This window comes from Marmota monax, unplaced genomic scaffold (assembly GCF_021218885.2).
Source record: "Marmota monax isolate L192 unplaced genomic scaffold, Marmota_monax_Labrador192_F-V1.1 WCK01_AAM20220418_F8-fsc00170, whole genome shotgun sequence".
Taxonomy (NCBI): domain Eukaryota; kingdom Metazoa; phylum Chordata; class Mammalia; order Rodentia; family Sciuridae; genus Marmota; species Marmota monax.
Window position 1 is genome coordinate 2,913,706 of NW_026692395.1, and position 15,742 is coordinate 2,929,447.

The following is a 15,742-nucleotide window of genomic DNA, read 5'->3' on the forward strand; positions in this document are numbered from 1 at the left end:
ATTGCATCCATATTGTCACAAATGGCAGACTATTTTCAAAGAGACAAGGAAAAGCCAGGCACGGTGGCTCATGCCTGTAACTCCGGTGGCTCAGGAAGCTGAGGCAGAAGGATCCCAAGTTCAAAGCCAGCCTTAACAATTTCGTGAGGCGCTAAGCCACTCAGTGAGACCCTGTCTCTAAATGAAATACAAAAAAGGGCTGGGGATGTGGCTCAGTGGTTAAGCACCCCTGGGTTCAATCTCTCGTACAAAGAAAGAAAGAAAGAAAGAAAGAAAGAAAGGAAAGAAGGAAGGAAGGAAGGAAGGAAGAAGAAAGAAAGAACAAATGATGTTGGCAATGGTATAAAGAAAAGAGAACCCTTATACACTGTTGGAGATAATGTAATTCAGTACAGACACTTCAGAAAACAATATGGAGGTTCTTCAATAAATTAAAAGTGGAACTACTGGGGCTAGGGTTGTAGCTCAATGGTAGAGCACTTGCTTAGCATGCGTGAGACACTAGGTTCAATTCTCAGCACCACATACAAATAAATAAAATAAAGGTCCATGACAATTAAAAAAAATATTTCTAAAAAATCTACCATATGAACTAGAAATCCCACTTCTGGCTAGATAACTCAAAGAAAGGAAATCAGTATTTTGAGGAGATATCACACACCCATGTTCATTGCAGTATTATTCTCTGGTAAATATTAATGTAAAATATTTCGTTATTATAGTAACAAAGAGATTTATGAAGGGATTGAATGTGTAGCTAGTGGCAAAGCACTTTCCCAGCATCAAAAAGAGAGGTAGGTAGGATATTCATGAATTTAGTCTGTTCCTAATAGCTGTGGAAGTCAAATTTTAAATATTTAACTGCTGTACTGGAGTAAAAATATAGTGAATGTATTTTTTATATAAAGTATTATATAATTGCATATTTATGCTTCTCTATCACTTTCATTAGGATGGAAATTCCATGAGAGTGGGTCTTTTTCTATCTTGTCCACTTCTGAATATCTGAACCATAAAACAATGCTTGGCAGATGAATGAATGAATGGCATTATACATTTACATTCTTTTTGTTTCACTTACAAACAGCAAACATGATGCCATAATTTTAAATTTCTATTTAATAAATTAAAGCATTTAAGTCACTGTTGTAAAGATTAAATGGGGGTTTTTGTTTAAAAATACCTTTTTCAATAGAGAACAATTGCTGTTTTAAAGATCAAATGAAGATTTTGGTTTAAAAAATGTATATTTAGACAGAAAAATAGTAGAAGAAAAGATATGTGAAAACACATAACCCAGGGTAGGAAACTCAATAGGACTTAAGTTGACTAGAAATGTGAGGATGAGATTGAAGAGGAAGAGAGAGCTTTCTTGAACTATCCTCAAATTGGGACCCACATATAAAGCAGGTAGTTTTTTTTTTTTTTTTTTTTTTTTTTTTTTTTTTTTTTTTTTTTTTTTTTCCCATTGCTCTGAATTGCGTGTTTTCTTTGGAGTGTAGTCAGTCATCTTGCAGGCAGCTAACAGTTTGCATTGTTCTTAGATGGGCATATTGATGATGGCAGTATTAAACTGCCAGAAAATTCTTACTATGGGGAACTATGTAGTTTGAAACATTTTATTTGCAAGCTCAAGGAAATCTTGGTTTGGTGTACAGATAAAGGGTGGGAAAGGAAGGGAACTATCATCTGCTGAGGACCAGCCCTACCAAGGACCTCATTTGATTCCTACTTCACTTTAAAAAATTAGTTATTGATGGATCTTTATTTTATTTATTTGTATGTGGTGCTGAGAATCGAACCCAGTGCCTCACACATGCACTACCACTGAGCCAGAACCCTAGTCCCACTACTTCCTTTTTATGACAACAGTTAGCATTCATTGAGTACTTTGTGCTAGGTACTGTCCTTGCACAGGCTTTGTCATGGATTAACTCAATAATTCCCAAAGAAATCAAGGAAGTAAGTATTTTTTTCATCATCAACTGACAAAAAAGGTCACCTGGGTACAGGGAACTGACATAATATGCTCCATGTAATACAACTCATCAGTGTTGGATCATGTATGCAAACCTAGGTGGTGCAGGTTGCAGTGTCCAGACTTGGAACTGACTCTATAAGAGAAGGATTAGTATCCTCATTGTTACAGAGGATCTAAGGCTCTATAAATAACTTCCCAAGGTCACATTAACAGAATTGTCTGACTTCAAAGGTGAGGATGCTTTACTTTTCCTTATATTGTTTTGCTTCAATCTCACCTCAATAAAAACAATATATCTGGCAGCTAACATTTATCAGATACTATATGGAAGGCATTAAGTGGTTCATATGGATAATGTCATTTAAACTTCATAGTAACACTTTGAGGTAATGTTTTTATTGGCCTCCTTTTATGGATGAAGAAATTAGAGAGGAACCAAGTAACTTACTAAGGTGACATACTTAGTAAGGCAAGTTGGTGGGATCAGGATTCAAACTCTAGCTTATTTGCCTAATAAGCTGAAGTTCTTAACCACTCTATCACAATACCTGACTAGAAAAATCGTCCCTCCTCTCCAATAGGTTCCATACCTCCTATTCCTGCCATAATCATGACAAAGTGCTGAAACTCTTCTTCCTTCTTGTTTTGTTGAGCTTGCTAGGTCTGCAAGGGGAGGGAGATAGTGACAAGCTCATCCCCCAAATTAAAATGCTATGAAAATTGTAGCTTTTGGGCTCAGGAATGAACTACATGTTCACCATCAATTCAGATTTTTAAAAATAAGAATAAGATTCATAGAAACAAGCAATGCTTTTTAAAAAACATTAAAAGCCAGAAGCAGTGGTGCATGCCTATCATCCTAGCTACTCAGAGGGCTGAGGCTGGAGTTTGAGGCCAGCCTGAATAATACCATAAGACACTGTGTCGGAAAAAAAAAATTGAGAAACAATTCACACAACATTTAGCATGCCCATTTAAAGTGTGTAATCCAGGCTGGGGTGGTGGCTCAGTGGTAGAGCACTTGCCTAGCATGTGTGAGGCACTGGGTTTGATTCTCAGCACCACATAAAAATAAATAAAATAAAAGTCAATTAGCAACTAAAAATATTTAAAATAAATAATTAAAGTGTGTAATCCAGTGGTTTTTAATACATTCACAGAATTGGGCAACTATGATGACAAACTAATTTTTGAATGTTTTCATCACCTTCAAAAGAGACCCCATGCCCATTAGCAGTTACACCTCATTGTCCTATACCCCTAGCCCTTGACAACCCCTAATCTATTTTCTCATTATAGATTTTCCTATTCGGGATATTTCATATAAATTGAATCATATAGTATGCAGTGTTTTGTAATTGACTCCTTTTACTTAGAATAATATTTTTCAAGGCTTACCCATATTATACCATGCATCAGTATGGATAAAGATCCATATTATGGCTGAATAATATTCTACTGTATGGACATATCAAAGTGTGTTCATCCATTCCTCAGTTGATGGACTTTGGGTTTGTTCCCACTTTTTGGCTATTATGAATAATGCTGATTTGAACATTCATGAATATTTTTTGAACATTGGTTTTCAATTCTTTTGGGAATATATCTAGAAGTGGAATTGCTGAGTCATATGGAAACTTAACATTTTGAGAAACTGCCAAACTATTTTCCAATGTGGCTGTAATAATTTACATCCCTATCAGCGATGTGTGAGTGCTCCAATTTCTCTTTGTCCTCACTGACACTTGTTATTGTCTATGTTTTTAGCCACCTGAGTTTATGTGAAGTGGCATCTCATTTGAATTTCACTATGAACACTTTTCCATGCCTATTACTTTAAAAAGAATGTCTGTGGCCTCCTCAAATTCATATGTTAAAGCCCTAACCCCAAATGGGATATTTAGAGATATGGCCTTTGGGAGGTGAGGTAATTAGGTTAAGATGAGTTACAAGGGTGAGGTCCTTATAATGGGATTAGTGCCCTTATAAGAAGAGGAAACGATTAGAGCCTTCCATTCTCTCTGCTATATGAGGACATAGCAAGAAGGTGGCCATCTGGAAGCAGGATTCAGGTCCTTACCAGACATGAATCTGGTAGCACCTTGATCTTGGACTTCCCAGCCTCCAGAACTTTGAAAAACAAATGTTTGTTGTTTAAGCCACCCAATCTATGGTATGTTATGACAACACAAGCAGACTAAAACATATACATTATTTGCAGCGATGTCTATTGCAACCCATTGCCTTTTTTTATTTGGTTATTTTCTTTTTTATTTTTGAAATGTAAGAGCTTACAATAGCTTCTGAAAACAACTCCATTATTAGACATATGATATGGATATATTTTTACTATGTGATCTTCTCATTTTCTTAATAGTGTCATTTGAACATGAATATTTTTAATCTGTATGTACTCCAATTTATTATTTATTTGTTTACAAATATTTTTGTTGTTGATGGACCTTTATTTATTTATATGTGATGCTGAGAATCGAACCCAGTCCTCACACATGCTAGGCAAGTGCTCTATCACTGAGATACAATCCCATCCACTCCAATTTATTTATAGCCTTTTGTTACTTATGAAACATTGCTTGACTGAATGTCAGGAAGATTTACTCCTGTATTCTTTTTAAAAATTCTTTAATTTTAACTTCTACATTTAGGTTTATGGATTCATTTTGAGTTTATTTTTGTGTGTGGTATATGGAAAGGATCCAACTTCATTTTTTGCAAGTATATACCCAGTTGTCTCAGCACCATTTGTTCAAAAAGTATTCCTTCCCTGTTTTATTGTTTCAGCACCCTTGTTGAAAATTAACAGACCATAAATGTGAGGGTTTATTTCTGGACTCTCTATTAATTTCCATGTCTTATTCTTGTGCCTATACAACATTGTCTTGATTACTGTAGTTTTGCAGTAAGTTTTGAAATTGAGAATTGTAAGCCCTCCAATTTTGTTCTTTTCAAACATTGTTTTGGCTATTCTGGGTCTCTTGCAATTTCATATGTGTTTTAGGATGAGCTTGTCAATTTATGCAAAGAAGTCTGCTGGTATTCTAATAAAGATTGGATTGAATCTGTAGATCACTTTGGGGTATATTATTATCTTAACAATATTAAGTCTTCTGATCCATGAACATTGGATGTCTTTTCATTATTTAGAACTAATTTAGCAATACTTTGTGGTTAGCAGTGTAAAAGTTTTACATTCTTTTAAATTCATTTCTAAGTATTTTTTGATGCTATGGTAAATTGAATTGCTTTCTTTTTAAGCTTTTGCATTTTACTTTTATTTTTAATTGACACATAAGAGTTGTACATATTTATGGTACATATACATAAAGTGTGACATATATAATGTGTACAATGTAATGCATCAATGACATACGTTATGGTTTAGGTATGAGGTATCTTCTAAACACTCATATGTGAGAAAATGCAAGAAAGTTTAGAGGGGAAATGATTGAGATTTGAAAGCCTTAGCCTAACCTGATAATTAATACCCTGATAGGCATTAACTGGGTGGTAACTGTAGGCAGGTAGCATGTGGCTAAACGTGGTAGGTCATTGGTGGCATGCCTTTGGGGTATGTATTTTGTCCACGGTGAGGGAGGTTCTCTCTTTGCTTCCTGGTGCCATGTTCCTAGCTGCTTTCCTCCACCACACTCTTCCACCATGAGGGCCTGCCTTACTTTAGGCCCTGGGGAATGTAGTCAGCCATCTAATGGACTGAGACTTCTGAAACCATAAGCCCTGAAATAAACTTTTCCTCCTCTATTTTGATTATAGTAGAAAAAAAGCAACATGTATACAATGTATAATGCAGATGAAGGTAATTGTATATCTATCCCTTCAAATATTTATCATTTCTTTTGTGGTGGGAACATCCAGGGATTTTGTTTTGATTTTATATATTGCTATGGTTTGATCGTGTCCACCAGAAAGTATGAGTTGGAAGCTTAATCCTCAATGCAACAGTAATGGAAGGTTGGGACTAGTGGTAGGTGTTTAGATCATGAGGGCCCTACCATCATGAATGAATTAATAGTTATTATAAAAGGGCTTGAGGTGGTAAGTTCAATTTCTTGCTTTCTCTAGCTCACTCTTTGCTCTTCTGTCATGGCATCACATAGCAAGAAGCCACTCAGCAGATGCTGGCCCCTCAAACTTGAACTTCTCAGGCTCCAGAACCATGAGGTCATGTATTTTCTTCATTATAAATTATCCAGTCTTAGGTATTCTGCTACAACATCACAAAATGGACTAAGACATATATTAACCTTGTGTCCTGCAACTTTGTCCTGAATTTATTTAGGTAGGTAGTTTCGAGCAATAAGAGAAAATCAAGAATGTGTCTGGATTAAGCAAAGAAGACTGTGGTAATAGTTACCATGTACTGAATATGCTTGTGATAGGTCAGTGTTTCTCTACCATCAATATGCAAATGAATCTCCTGGGAATTTAGTTAAAATTGAGACTGTTATCACTGAGTTTGGGGTAGGGCCAGGGATTCTGCCTTTGTAACAACTCCTCAGTAGATAGTAGCTTTTATTATTTTCAAGTTTAAACAACCTTGCTATGCAGATATTAATGTTTCCTTTTTACTGATAAGAAAATTATATTGGAAGCTGAGCAAGTAACCCAGGTTCATAGAATAGGCAGAATAATGATTTGAATATGGTTTCTTCTGATGCTAATGCTGGGTTCTTTCCTCTATTACACTGGATAGCTGGAGTATGAGAAGGACAGTTGAGAAATGAACAGAGTGTGGGTTAGGAAAAAAATAAGTTTTTAACATCAGAACCGCTGCCTAGAATACATTTTAGGTCTAAATGTACTTTCAGGTATTCTGGAGAGCTGATCAGATCCTTTGCTCTCCAGGGAGCTCAGGTGAAGTTGTTAGACTAGACAATCAGCTAGAAGTAAGATGATACTAGCAGACAGAACTCAAGATTGGAAGAGGTCTTGAAGGTGGTTTACTTCTGATAAGGCTAGACTCTAGAACTGGAATGTGTATACTGCTGAGGTCTGTACCTGAGATTACTCTTATTATTGAATCTTCAATATTGAATACTGAGTGTTAGGTTATATTAATTATAATGGTATCATTGACTAATGCTATAGTTTGAATATAGTTTCAGTTTGTCCCCTAAGGGTTCATGTGTTTGGAGCTTGGTTCTTAGTGTGTGGCAACAGAGGTGGGGCCTAGTTGGAGATCCTTTGGTCTTTGGGATCATGCCCTCATAAGGAATTACATTAGCTTTTATGGGACACCTGATCATGAGAGCACATTATAAAAACATGAGCCTTAGCCAGGCATAGTGGTGCATGCTTGTAATCCTAGTGGCTGGAGAGGCTGAGACAGGAGGACCACAAGTCAAAGATAGCCTCAGCAACTTAGTGAGGCCCGAAGAAATTCAGCAAAACCCTGTCTCTAAATAAAATATCAAAAAGGGCTTGGGATGTGGCTCAGTGGGTAAGCACCCCTGAGTTCAATCCCTAGTACAAAAAAACAAAAACAAAAACAGGAGGCTGACCCCTGATTCACTTTTGGCATCCTGATGTGATGTGATCTCTCTGTTACATGAACACCACGAGGTCTTCACCAGAGTTAAACTGATGCAAATATCATGCCTTTGAACCTTCTGAACTGTGACCTGAATAAACCTCTTTAATTTGTAAAGTTACCTATGTTCATGTAAGTTGTTATAATAATGGAAAAATGGACCAATATAACTACCCACAGAGCAAGAAATATATCTGTGAACCAAAGGACAGAGCTTGTGGTCCTGAATTTCTTCTAAGTTGAAAAATGCCTTGCTTCAATCTTGTTGTAACAAGAGAAATTGACCAATGGCACATAAACTCTGTGTCTCCTAGTCAAGTTGTTCTTAGAATAGATGTCTAAAAGCTGTTCCCTTTAAAAGGCTATGTCAGACCCTGCAATTTTACTAGGGATAATAAATGGTATAGTATCAATATCATCCCTAAGAGCTCAAAGTAGAGGTTTAGGAATGTGGGAGGGCTCTGCTTGTCAAAGCTATCTATGACAGACAATAGATAGGTGATCAAATTCCTTTGAGATACTTCTCAGCAGAATATTAAGGAATTTTCATAACCTGAGTCAAAACACACGAGACAATTATTTTCTGTCCTTAGCACCTTTTATTAAAGTATGACCCTTGATGACAATCTGGCAGGCATATCTATATCAGCCAAGAAGGGAGTGGTGGAGGACACAAATATAGAGACAGTAAGATTCAAAAAAATAAGCTTCACCTGGGATTGATCCCCCCCACAGTTGTACAACAAACACTGATTCTTTATCTATACAAATGGCCCATGACCCACCCACCCCCTAAAGATCTACTAATCTTCAAATAGTACAATATGCTGTTACAGAAATATTATTGGCATAGGCAACTCCTCTGGCCAAGACAGCAGGAGTTGCCAAGCTCCAGGTGGGTGGAAGTAGCCAGAAATGTGCCCAGCTTCCTCTGTCTGGGGCCTGCTACTGGCAAAGCAGCACCCTCAGGGAGGCTGGGGTTCAGGATGTGGCTCTGATGACCCGGGGAAGCTTTTTGGCACATGAAGTTAAATGGAAAACAGAATCTGAACCCAGCCTTGAAAGAGCCATTTCATCTTTTCACCCTCTGTCCTTCCTTCCCTCTCCTATTCTCTCCCATGCTAGTGCTTTATTTTAAGTATCTCTGTCTCATTCTCTTGGACTCCACTTTGGCATTTACTTCTAGATCCTGGGTGAGTGTCCAGCTGTGAGACAACAGTGGGATCACTGTGGGAGATTCAACTATCCAGAGCCCTGGGGATGAGGGAAGTAGAGGGGATAACTGATAGTAACTCTTATACTGGACTCCTTTCTATCAATCCACCATCAGCTTTCCTTTTTCCCCATGGGGGGCAATGTAAATATTTGAAGGGAAAGGGCAGAAGTCAAGACCAATAACTGTCTTTGGGGATACCATCTGGCCTGTCTTCCAAACTGCTACCCCCTCAAAGGCCTTGGAAGAAGGCTGAGCCCCTTACACTGAGAATAGGGGAGAACTATTGCATCTTAGATAATACTGGCAGCTTTGTAGCACTATCTCTCACAAGGGGACTGCCATGGCAGGCAGGTGCTATATGCCAGTGTCTGTTTAGTAGTTCACCTTTATCTACTAAACTTCTACTGCTCAGTAGAGTTTGGGGGTTACTTTTTAAGTACTTTGGGACCTATGGTTCTATGTGAAAATGAGCATCCTTGTGTTCTCATTCCAACTCTAGAAACTAATTTGAGGTGGGATGTGGTACAAAAATAACAGTGTTAAGGTTGGGGTTGTAGCTCAGTGGTAGAGTGCTTACCTAGCATGTGCGAGGCCCTGGGTTTAATTCCCAGCACCACAAAAACAAAACAAACAAACAACAACAAAAAAACAGACTTAATATTTTTGGTATCACAAAAATTAAGGTAAAACCAATGTAATGATGGCTAAAAAAAATAAAACACACACACACTCTCTCTCTCTCTCTCTCTCTCTCTCTCTCTCACACACACACACACACACACACACAAACACACTAGCTATGCCATGGTGACCAGTTAAATTGACCACTTTTTTCCCTGGGTACATACTTCAAATATCTATTCCAGATGGGCGTGGTGGCGCACACCTGTAATCCCTGTGACTCCGGAGGCTGAGACAGGAGGATCGCAAGTTCAAAGCCAGCCTCAGCAAAAGCAAGGTGCTAAGCAACTCAGTGAGACCCTGTCTCTCAATAAAATACAAAATAGGACTGGGGATGTGGCTCAGTGGTAGAGTGCCCCTGAGTTCGATCCCCAGTACCCCCGCCCCAACAAAATCTATTCCAGCCAAAAAATCTTGTAATGATGGAACATATTGGCATCATCTCCTAATAAAAGACATTTCAACTGGGCTTACTATTTACCTAGGGCTCCTGTTTCATTTTGAAAGGTGGCAATAATGGCCTGTATTCAAAGCACTCTCCCAAATTTCTCAAGTTTCACTTGGGTAAACCCAGCCCTTTAAAAGCCATCAACCCTCCTGAATAGAGTAGAATCTTCCACCAGAGGGGAGAATGACAAGGTTGACATTCTAACAGTGGTCTTGGCATTGGCAGCAGTACTAAGAGCATACCCAGGTCCCCACATAAAGGGTTACCACCACCCCCAGGATACCCTCCTGGCCAAGATTTTCCTATTGTTTTCAGACACAATGTAGAGGAAACGGAAATTAGTAACCAGTATCTGTAGCAGCAGCAAAGTTCCTTGGCAAATTCTTTGGTTGAGTGAGGTACCCCTGCTGCTGCAGTTAAGTTGCAAGGGCTCTGAGGAACTCAGCAGTAACAAGGTGCCAGGGCTCGGCTGGGATGGGATTAGATAGGCTGTGTAATGCCAAGGACTGACCCTAGTTAGCAAGCAATGGGGACAATGAGCTGGGTAATAGGACACAGTTTGGTTATAATTCCCTTTCTGCCATTGCCCAATGGCTAACTTTTCCAGGGTAGAAGCTGGCTACAAGTCTCAGGGCCTTGGCAATAGCAGCAACTTCAGTTCTTTGAATAGTAGTTCCCCCTTATCTGCAGTTTTACTTTCTGTGGTCAACCATGGTCTAAAAATATTAAGTGGGAAATTCCAGAAATAAGCAATTCATAAGCTTTAATTTGTGTATCATTCTGAGCAGAATGATGCAATCCTGCTACATCCTACCTGGGACATACCTTTGTCCAACATATCCACACTGTATGGGCTACCCTCCCTTTAATTTCTTAGGAGCCATTTCAGTTATCAAATTGACTGTTGCAGTACTGCAGTGTTTCTGTTCAAGTAACCCATTTTTTAAATTTAATAATGGTTCCAAAGTGCAAGAGTAGTGAAGCAAAGGAGACACCAGGGCATAAAACAAGGAAGATAGATTAACTCTGGTACTATATGGCAATGCTGTAGGAAGTATAGGAAACAACAGTACATATAAGTTTTGGTTACTACCCATAGCTTCAGGCACCCGCTGGGGTTCTTGGCACACAGCCTGCAAAGATAAGGATGGATCATCTTTGCCTAAGATCCTGGCTGGATCATAATTTGTTCCCAGCTATCATAGTCTGGGTTCCCTGAGCCAGGTCACAGGCTGAGAAAAAAGTTGTTAGAGGAGTGCCTCCACCCATCCCATGACTTAGAGATGCTAGAGAAATGGGCAATTATTGTTAATTTGGGGAAATTTCTTTGGTTGCAAATATTAGCACAAAAAAAAAGTTGAACTGTGCTGGGGTATGCTAAGTTCATGGCCATCTAGATTTCAAAGGAAGAACATGGGCGGGCCATGGTAGGGTGGCTATGAGTTCAAAGGAAGAACTCCATTCTTAGACACTTGTAGCTATGTGGGGAAGAATTCAATGCCTCAGTACTTGCTTACCTAGACTCAGTCTGATCTGCAGAAAATGCTCTTCTTCCCCTCTCTTTTTCTTTCCCCTCTCTAACTTCCCTCTCCTCACCTTATTAGTTCAAAAATGAAAAAAAAAAAACAATCAAAACATGAAAATAAATACAATCAAAAGGTCATTGAAAATATAACAAGAACCCTCTCCCCCAATAATGAAACCTATATCTAGAAGTCAACTGGAGTAGCTACTAAAAGCCCATAGTGTGAAGTCCTGGAATAGGCACCTGGAACTCCCAGTGATACAAGGGCAAGATCAAATATGAGGTGATAGGCCTAAGGTCTGAGGACAGGAAGAAGGCCTCACTAGTCAAGGATGAGAGTAGGCCTCTTCCCCTCAACTAGCTTCTAGGAAAGACAGAAGTGGAGCCAACTGGTTTAAGCCTGGCTTTTTCCTGAGGGGCACCTAAGGATGCCCTACCTTTGCCCATCTTCTGTCACATACAATCCCTTCTTCTATGCCTCCCACTACAAAACTTGGGTGAGGCTCTGAAAATGGTGGTAGATGAATGCCCTCAAGTCAGGCAGTTCTCTGTTGGAGATGTCTGGGCCCTAAGCCCTGGAGCACAATGGAGCTGCACAGATGGGTGGGGAGTTCTTGGTCTTTGGTGTCCGGATACAGAGAGAATAAAGGCACTTTGGTGATTCTGTGGGCCGTGAATGCTTGCCCACAAACACTGTGGGAAGGAGAATGTGGTTGTGTGATCACACCTTGCCGCAGCTCCCTGCAGAAGCTTGGTGCCCCCCTAGGGTCCCCTCACTGGTTGGGACCACTGCTAGGGAAGAAGCCGTGAGACAGAGCCAGGGTAGAGGGCTGGGATGAGTCACTAACTTGTTGCTGTTTACTTGTTAATAAACCACTACTGAAGATCAAAAGCACTTCCCACTGTGACCAGGCAGGGATGCTGTGGCAGTCTGCTGAGAGAATTAGAAATTGCTGGGCCCCAGGAGTAGGCTCTCCCTGAGACATTTCAGCTGCTCTTCCCCAAGCTTGATCTTCTCTTCCAGCTCTCGCTGTTCAATGATAAGAGCAGATTTCATCTTGACAAAGTGCTGGTAATCTTGGAGCTGATCCTGAGGCAGGTAGCGGGAGACCATTCCAAACACCAACTTCTCCCGGCGGTCCACGTGCTCCTTCAGCTCCTTGGCATCTGCTAACTGGCCCGTCAGCTGCTGCTTCTTCTCTATCAGCACCAACTGGGGAAGCAGAGGACCAATTAAGTGCTCTCCTAATTATCAGGCATTTGCCTAGCAGTGCTCACCAGGGAGGCACCACCAAGCAACTACCCGTTCTGCTAATTGATCACTCCTAGATTTCCCAATGTAAAGGCCACCGCCATAGAAATGCCTTTCTCTCCTGTAGCTGGAGGAGCACAGACGTCACAGCCACTCTGGAGAGGGGGATGTGCTAGAACCTCTTTCCTTCTCTAAGGCTATCTTTAATCTGTGAACTGTCACTGGGTTTGGCGATCGGGGAAGGCTCTAACAGAGCAGCCTCATGAACCATCATTGTGGTAATGCTTTCTCTATGGCGTGTGCCTCCATTTGAGTGGATGTGCACATGTATATGCATCCCTTATTGTGGTGATTTCAAAGCCATTTATATAGAGAAGGGTGCTGCAGTTTGATTCAGGTATGGACACAGTGTGTGCCAACCTGTGAAACTGACAGTCTCTCCATCTCAACTGCTTGATGAAAACTCCCTTTCCAACTCTAGAGACAGTGAGGCAAAATTGCTGCTGCTGCTCCTGCCATTACCACCATCACTACTACTGGCAGCTAGCACCAACTCGGTATTTACCCTGGATTGCCTCAGTATTTAACATGGATTATCTAACTTCATCTTCACAACAACCCGACATGGCAGGTAGTGTGTTCACCTCATTGTACAAATGAAGAGATTGAGAGAGAGTGACGTTAAGTACACTGTCCACAGTTACACAGCTAGTAAGTGGTAGAGTTAGAATTGAGGTACACTTGAAAGCCAGTGCTCACACTGCTAACATTCTACTCTTCTGCCTCTCATAATAGCCAAACATGAAAGAGAGAGTCCTAAGGAGAAACACCTGGCATTTCTCTCCATCCATATCCCCAAGGACCCCAATTCTACCTTCTCTTGATTGGCCTCTGAATCAATGCTGTTGAGAGCATTCTCCACCCGGGCCAATCGTCCAGAAAGTGACAGCAACAGGTTGACCACTTTGTCCAGGTCCCCAATAAACAAGCGGTATTTTTCAAACTCATTGGATTTGCAGACGGCTTTTAAGTTAGCCTCCACTTCCTCCCCAAGGGCAGAATTGGCATTCACATCCTCCAGCAGCCCTCGCTGAGCCTCTCGCAGGACAGAAAGTTTTCGACCAATGCTTTCAATAAGCTGTATCTAGGGGAGTTAAACAGGAGAAGACCAATGATGAGCATGGGTACCAACAGAAACGGATCAGTGCCCATCACTCTTGTATTGGGATCCACGTAACGGATGGTAGGCTCTACCCCAGTCATTGGAAACCAAGAAAATCGGAGCATATGGTGAGCAATTCTGGTGCTCTGGACAGGCATCTGCTGTCCCTGTCTGGTAGGCATCTCCATGTCATCATCAGATTTCTTGGCATTAGACAAGTGCTACCCAAGGGCTAAGCCTTATTTGCTCAATGCAATTGAATATTTGTTGAGACTGTTTGATAAATAGGAGTGAGATGTCTGTGAGATCGTAGGTTGGAAAAGCATGTGTCGTCATTTTTGATCATTCTCCTTCATTCCACTGAAGTACCTCTCTGTTTATAGCACTGTGCTAGGTCCTTGCCCCCACAGCTTGGCTTTTGTGATGGTGCTGGGAATGGAACAAGGGTCTTGTGTATACTAGGCAATTGCTCTACCACTGAGCTACATCCTCAGCCTAAGATTTTTCTTAGGTTGGTTGGTTATTTATTTATTATGTGCTAGGGACAAAATCCAGGACCTTGAGCATGCTAGGTAAGTGCTCTGCCACTGAGCTACACTCCCAGCCCTTTAGCTTGGCTTTCGAGGCCTTTGGATAGGAGTGTACATTCTGGAGTCACAATGACTTGGTTTGACTTCTAGTTCTGCCACTTCCTAATTGGAACTTTGGATGAGTTGACGTTTGTGAACTTCTCTTTATCTGTAGAAGTTGTGAGGGTATTTTCAGCACCTATTTCACTGGGTGGTAATGATTCAGTGAGATAATACATGCAAAGGGATTAGCACAGAGTAAGTGCTCAATAAAATCTAGGCTGCTGTTATTAATATTATAATTATTCCATCTTGTCCCCCCCTATCATTCTAATTTCACTCCTCAAAATCTTTCAGGATTAGCTACTCACTGTCCTCTATGTTCCCCAGATTTACCCCTGTGTTCCTTTGTTGCTTCTACAGTTCTACCCGCTCATTCTTCCCTTTGGGTATTATGATTTTTTTTTTTAGGGCCCAGCTTTTCTCCCACCTTCATTATGGAAAACCCTTCTCTGGAAGCTCTGGAAGGATTCTTTCAATGATCTTCCTCTCTTTCTTATTTTTTATCCAGAACTCTCAAGTTTTCTAGAATTACAACCCTTCAGAATAATTTGAAGTTGTTCCTGTGGTATGTCATGTGTGTGAGTGTGATCCCCTGCCTACCACCAAATGTTGTTCTCTCAAGGAAAGTACTGCCTGTGTCTTCCAATTTGTGTGCATTCAAGGGATAACCAGTTCTGGGACCACAGGAAGGCAATATGAAATTTTAGAGTTAGAGACACTTGGATTCCAATTCTACCTCCTCCAACTCTCTGACCTTGAGCAAGATACCTAATCCCACTAAGACTTCTATTTCCACATCTATAAACTGAATAAGTACTCCCTGCACCTGGTTGTTGTGATAGCTGTTGAGATAACAGAGGTAAAATATTTACTATTGTGTCTGGAACATGAAGTGCTCAATGCATGCTAATTGATGCTGCTGTCACTGCCACCACCACCACCACCATCAGCAGCAGTAGCATCACTACTACTATAAGATCCCCTAAACTAAAGGAGACTCACCTAGCTGCAAGCTTCTGACAGGCATGTAGGCAACTCAGGTCACCTGTAGCTTTTTTAGTCAGTATTACAAGTGGTTAGGAGTATGCACTTGAGTGCCATACTACCTTGAGTGCCATACTACCTGTGTTTGAACCTCAGCTTTGACACAAAGTAATGGTTTGAATCTGGAATGAGTTACTCAATCTTTCTGTGCCTCGATTTCCCCATCTAAAAAATAGACTAACCATAATACTCATCTCATAGAGTGGTTATGAGGATTAAATGATTTAACATG

At 40.4% G+C, this 15,742-nt stretch overlaps 1 protein-coding gene across 5 annotated transcripts in view; it reads right to left on the bottom strand.

Annotated features, from left to right (window-relative positions):
- Window positions 1–8,126: 8,126 nt before the first annotated feature.
- Window positions 8,127–15,742, bottom strand: part of Shroom4 (shroom family member 4) — a 216,931-nt gene continuing 209,315 nt past the window's right edge. For all 5 annotated transcript variants that reach the window (XM_046442556.2, XM_058578706.1, XM_046442559.2 and 2 more), the window contains 2 exons: window positions 13,547–13,816; window positions 8,127–12,633 (listed from right to left, as the gene is read on the bottom strand). In XM_046442556.2, coding sequence (XP_046298512.1) covers window positions 12,364–12,633; window positions 13,547–13,816 — 540 coding nt within the window. In that variant the 3' untranslated portion in view covers window positions 8,127–12,363. The remainder of the gene's footprint in view (window positions 12,634–13,546; window positions 13,817–15,742) is intronic.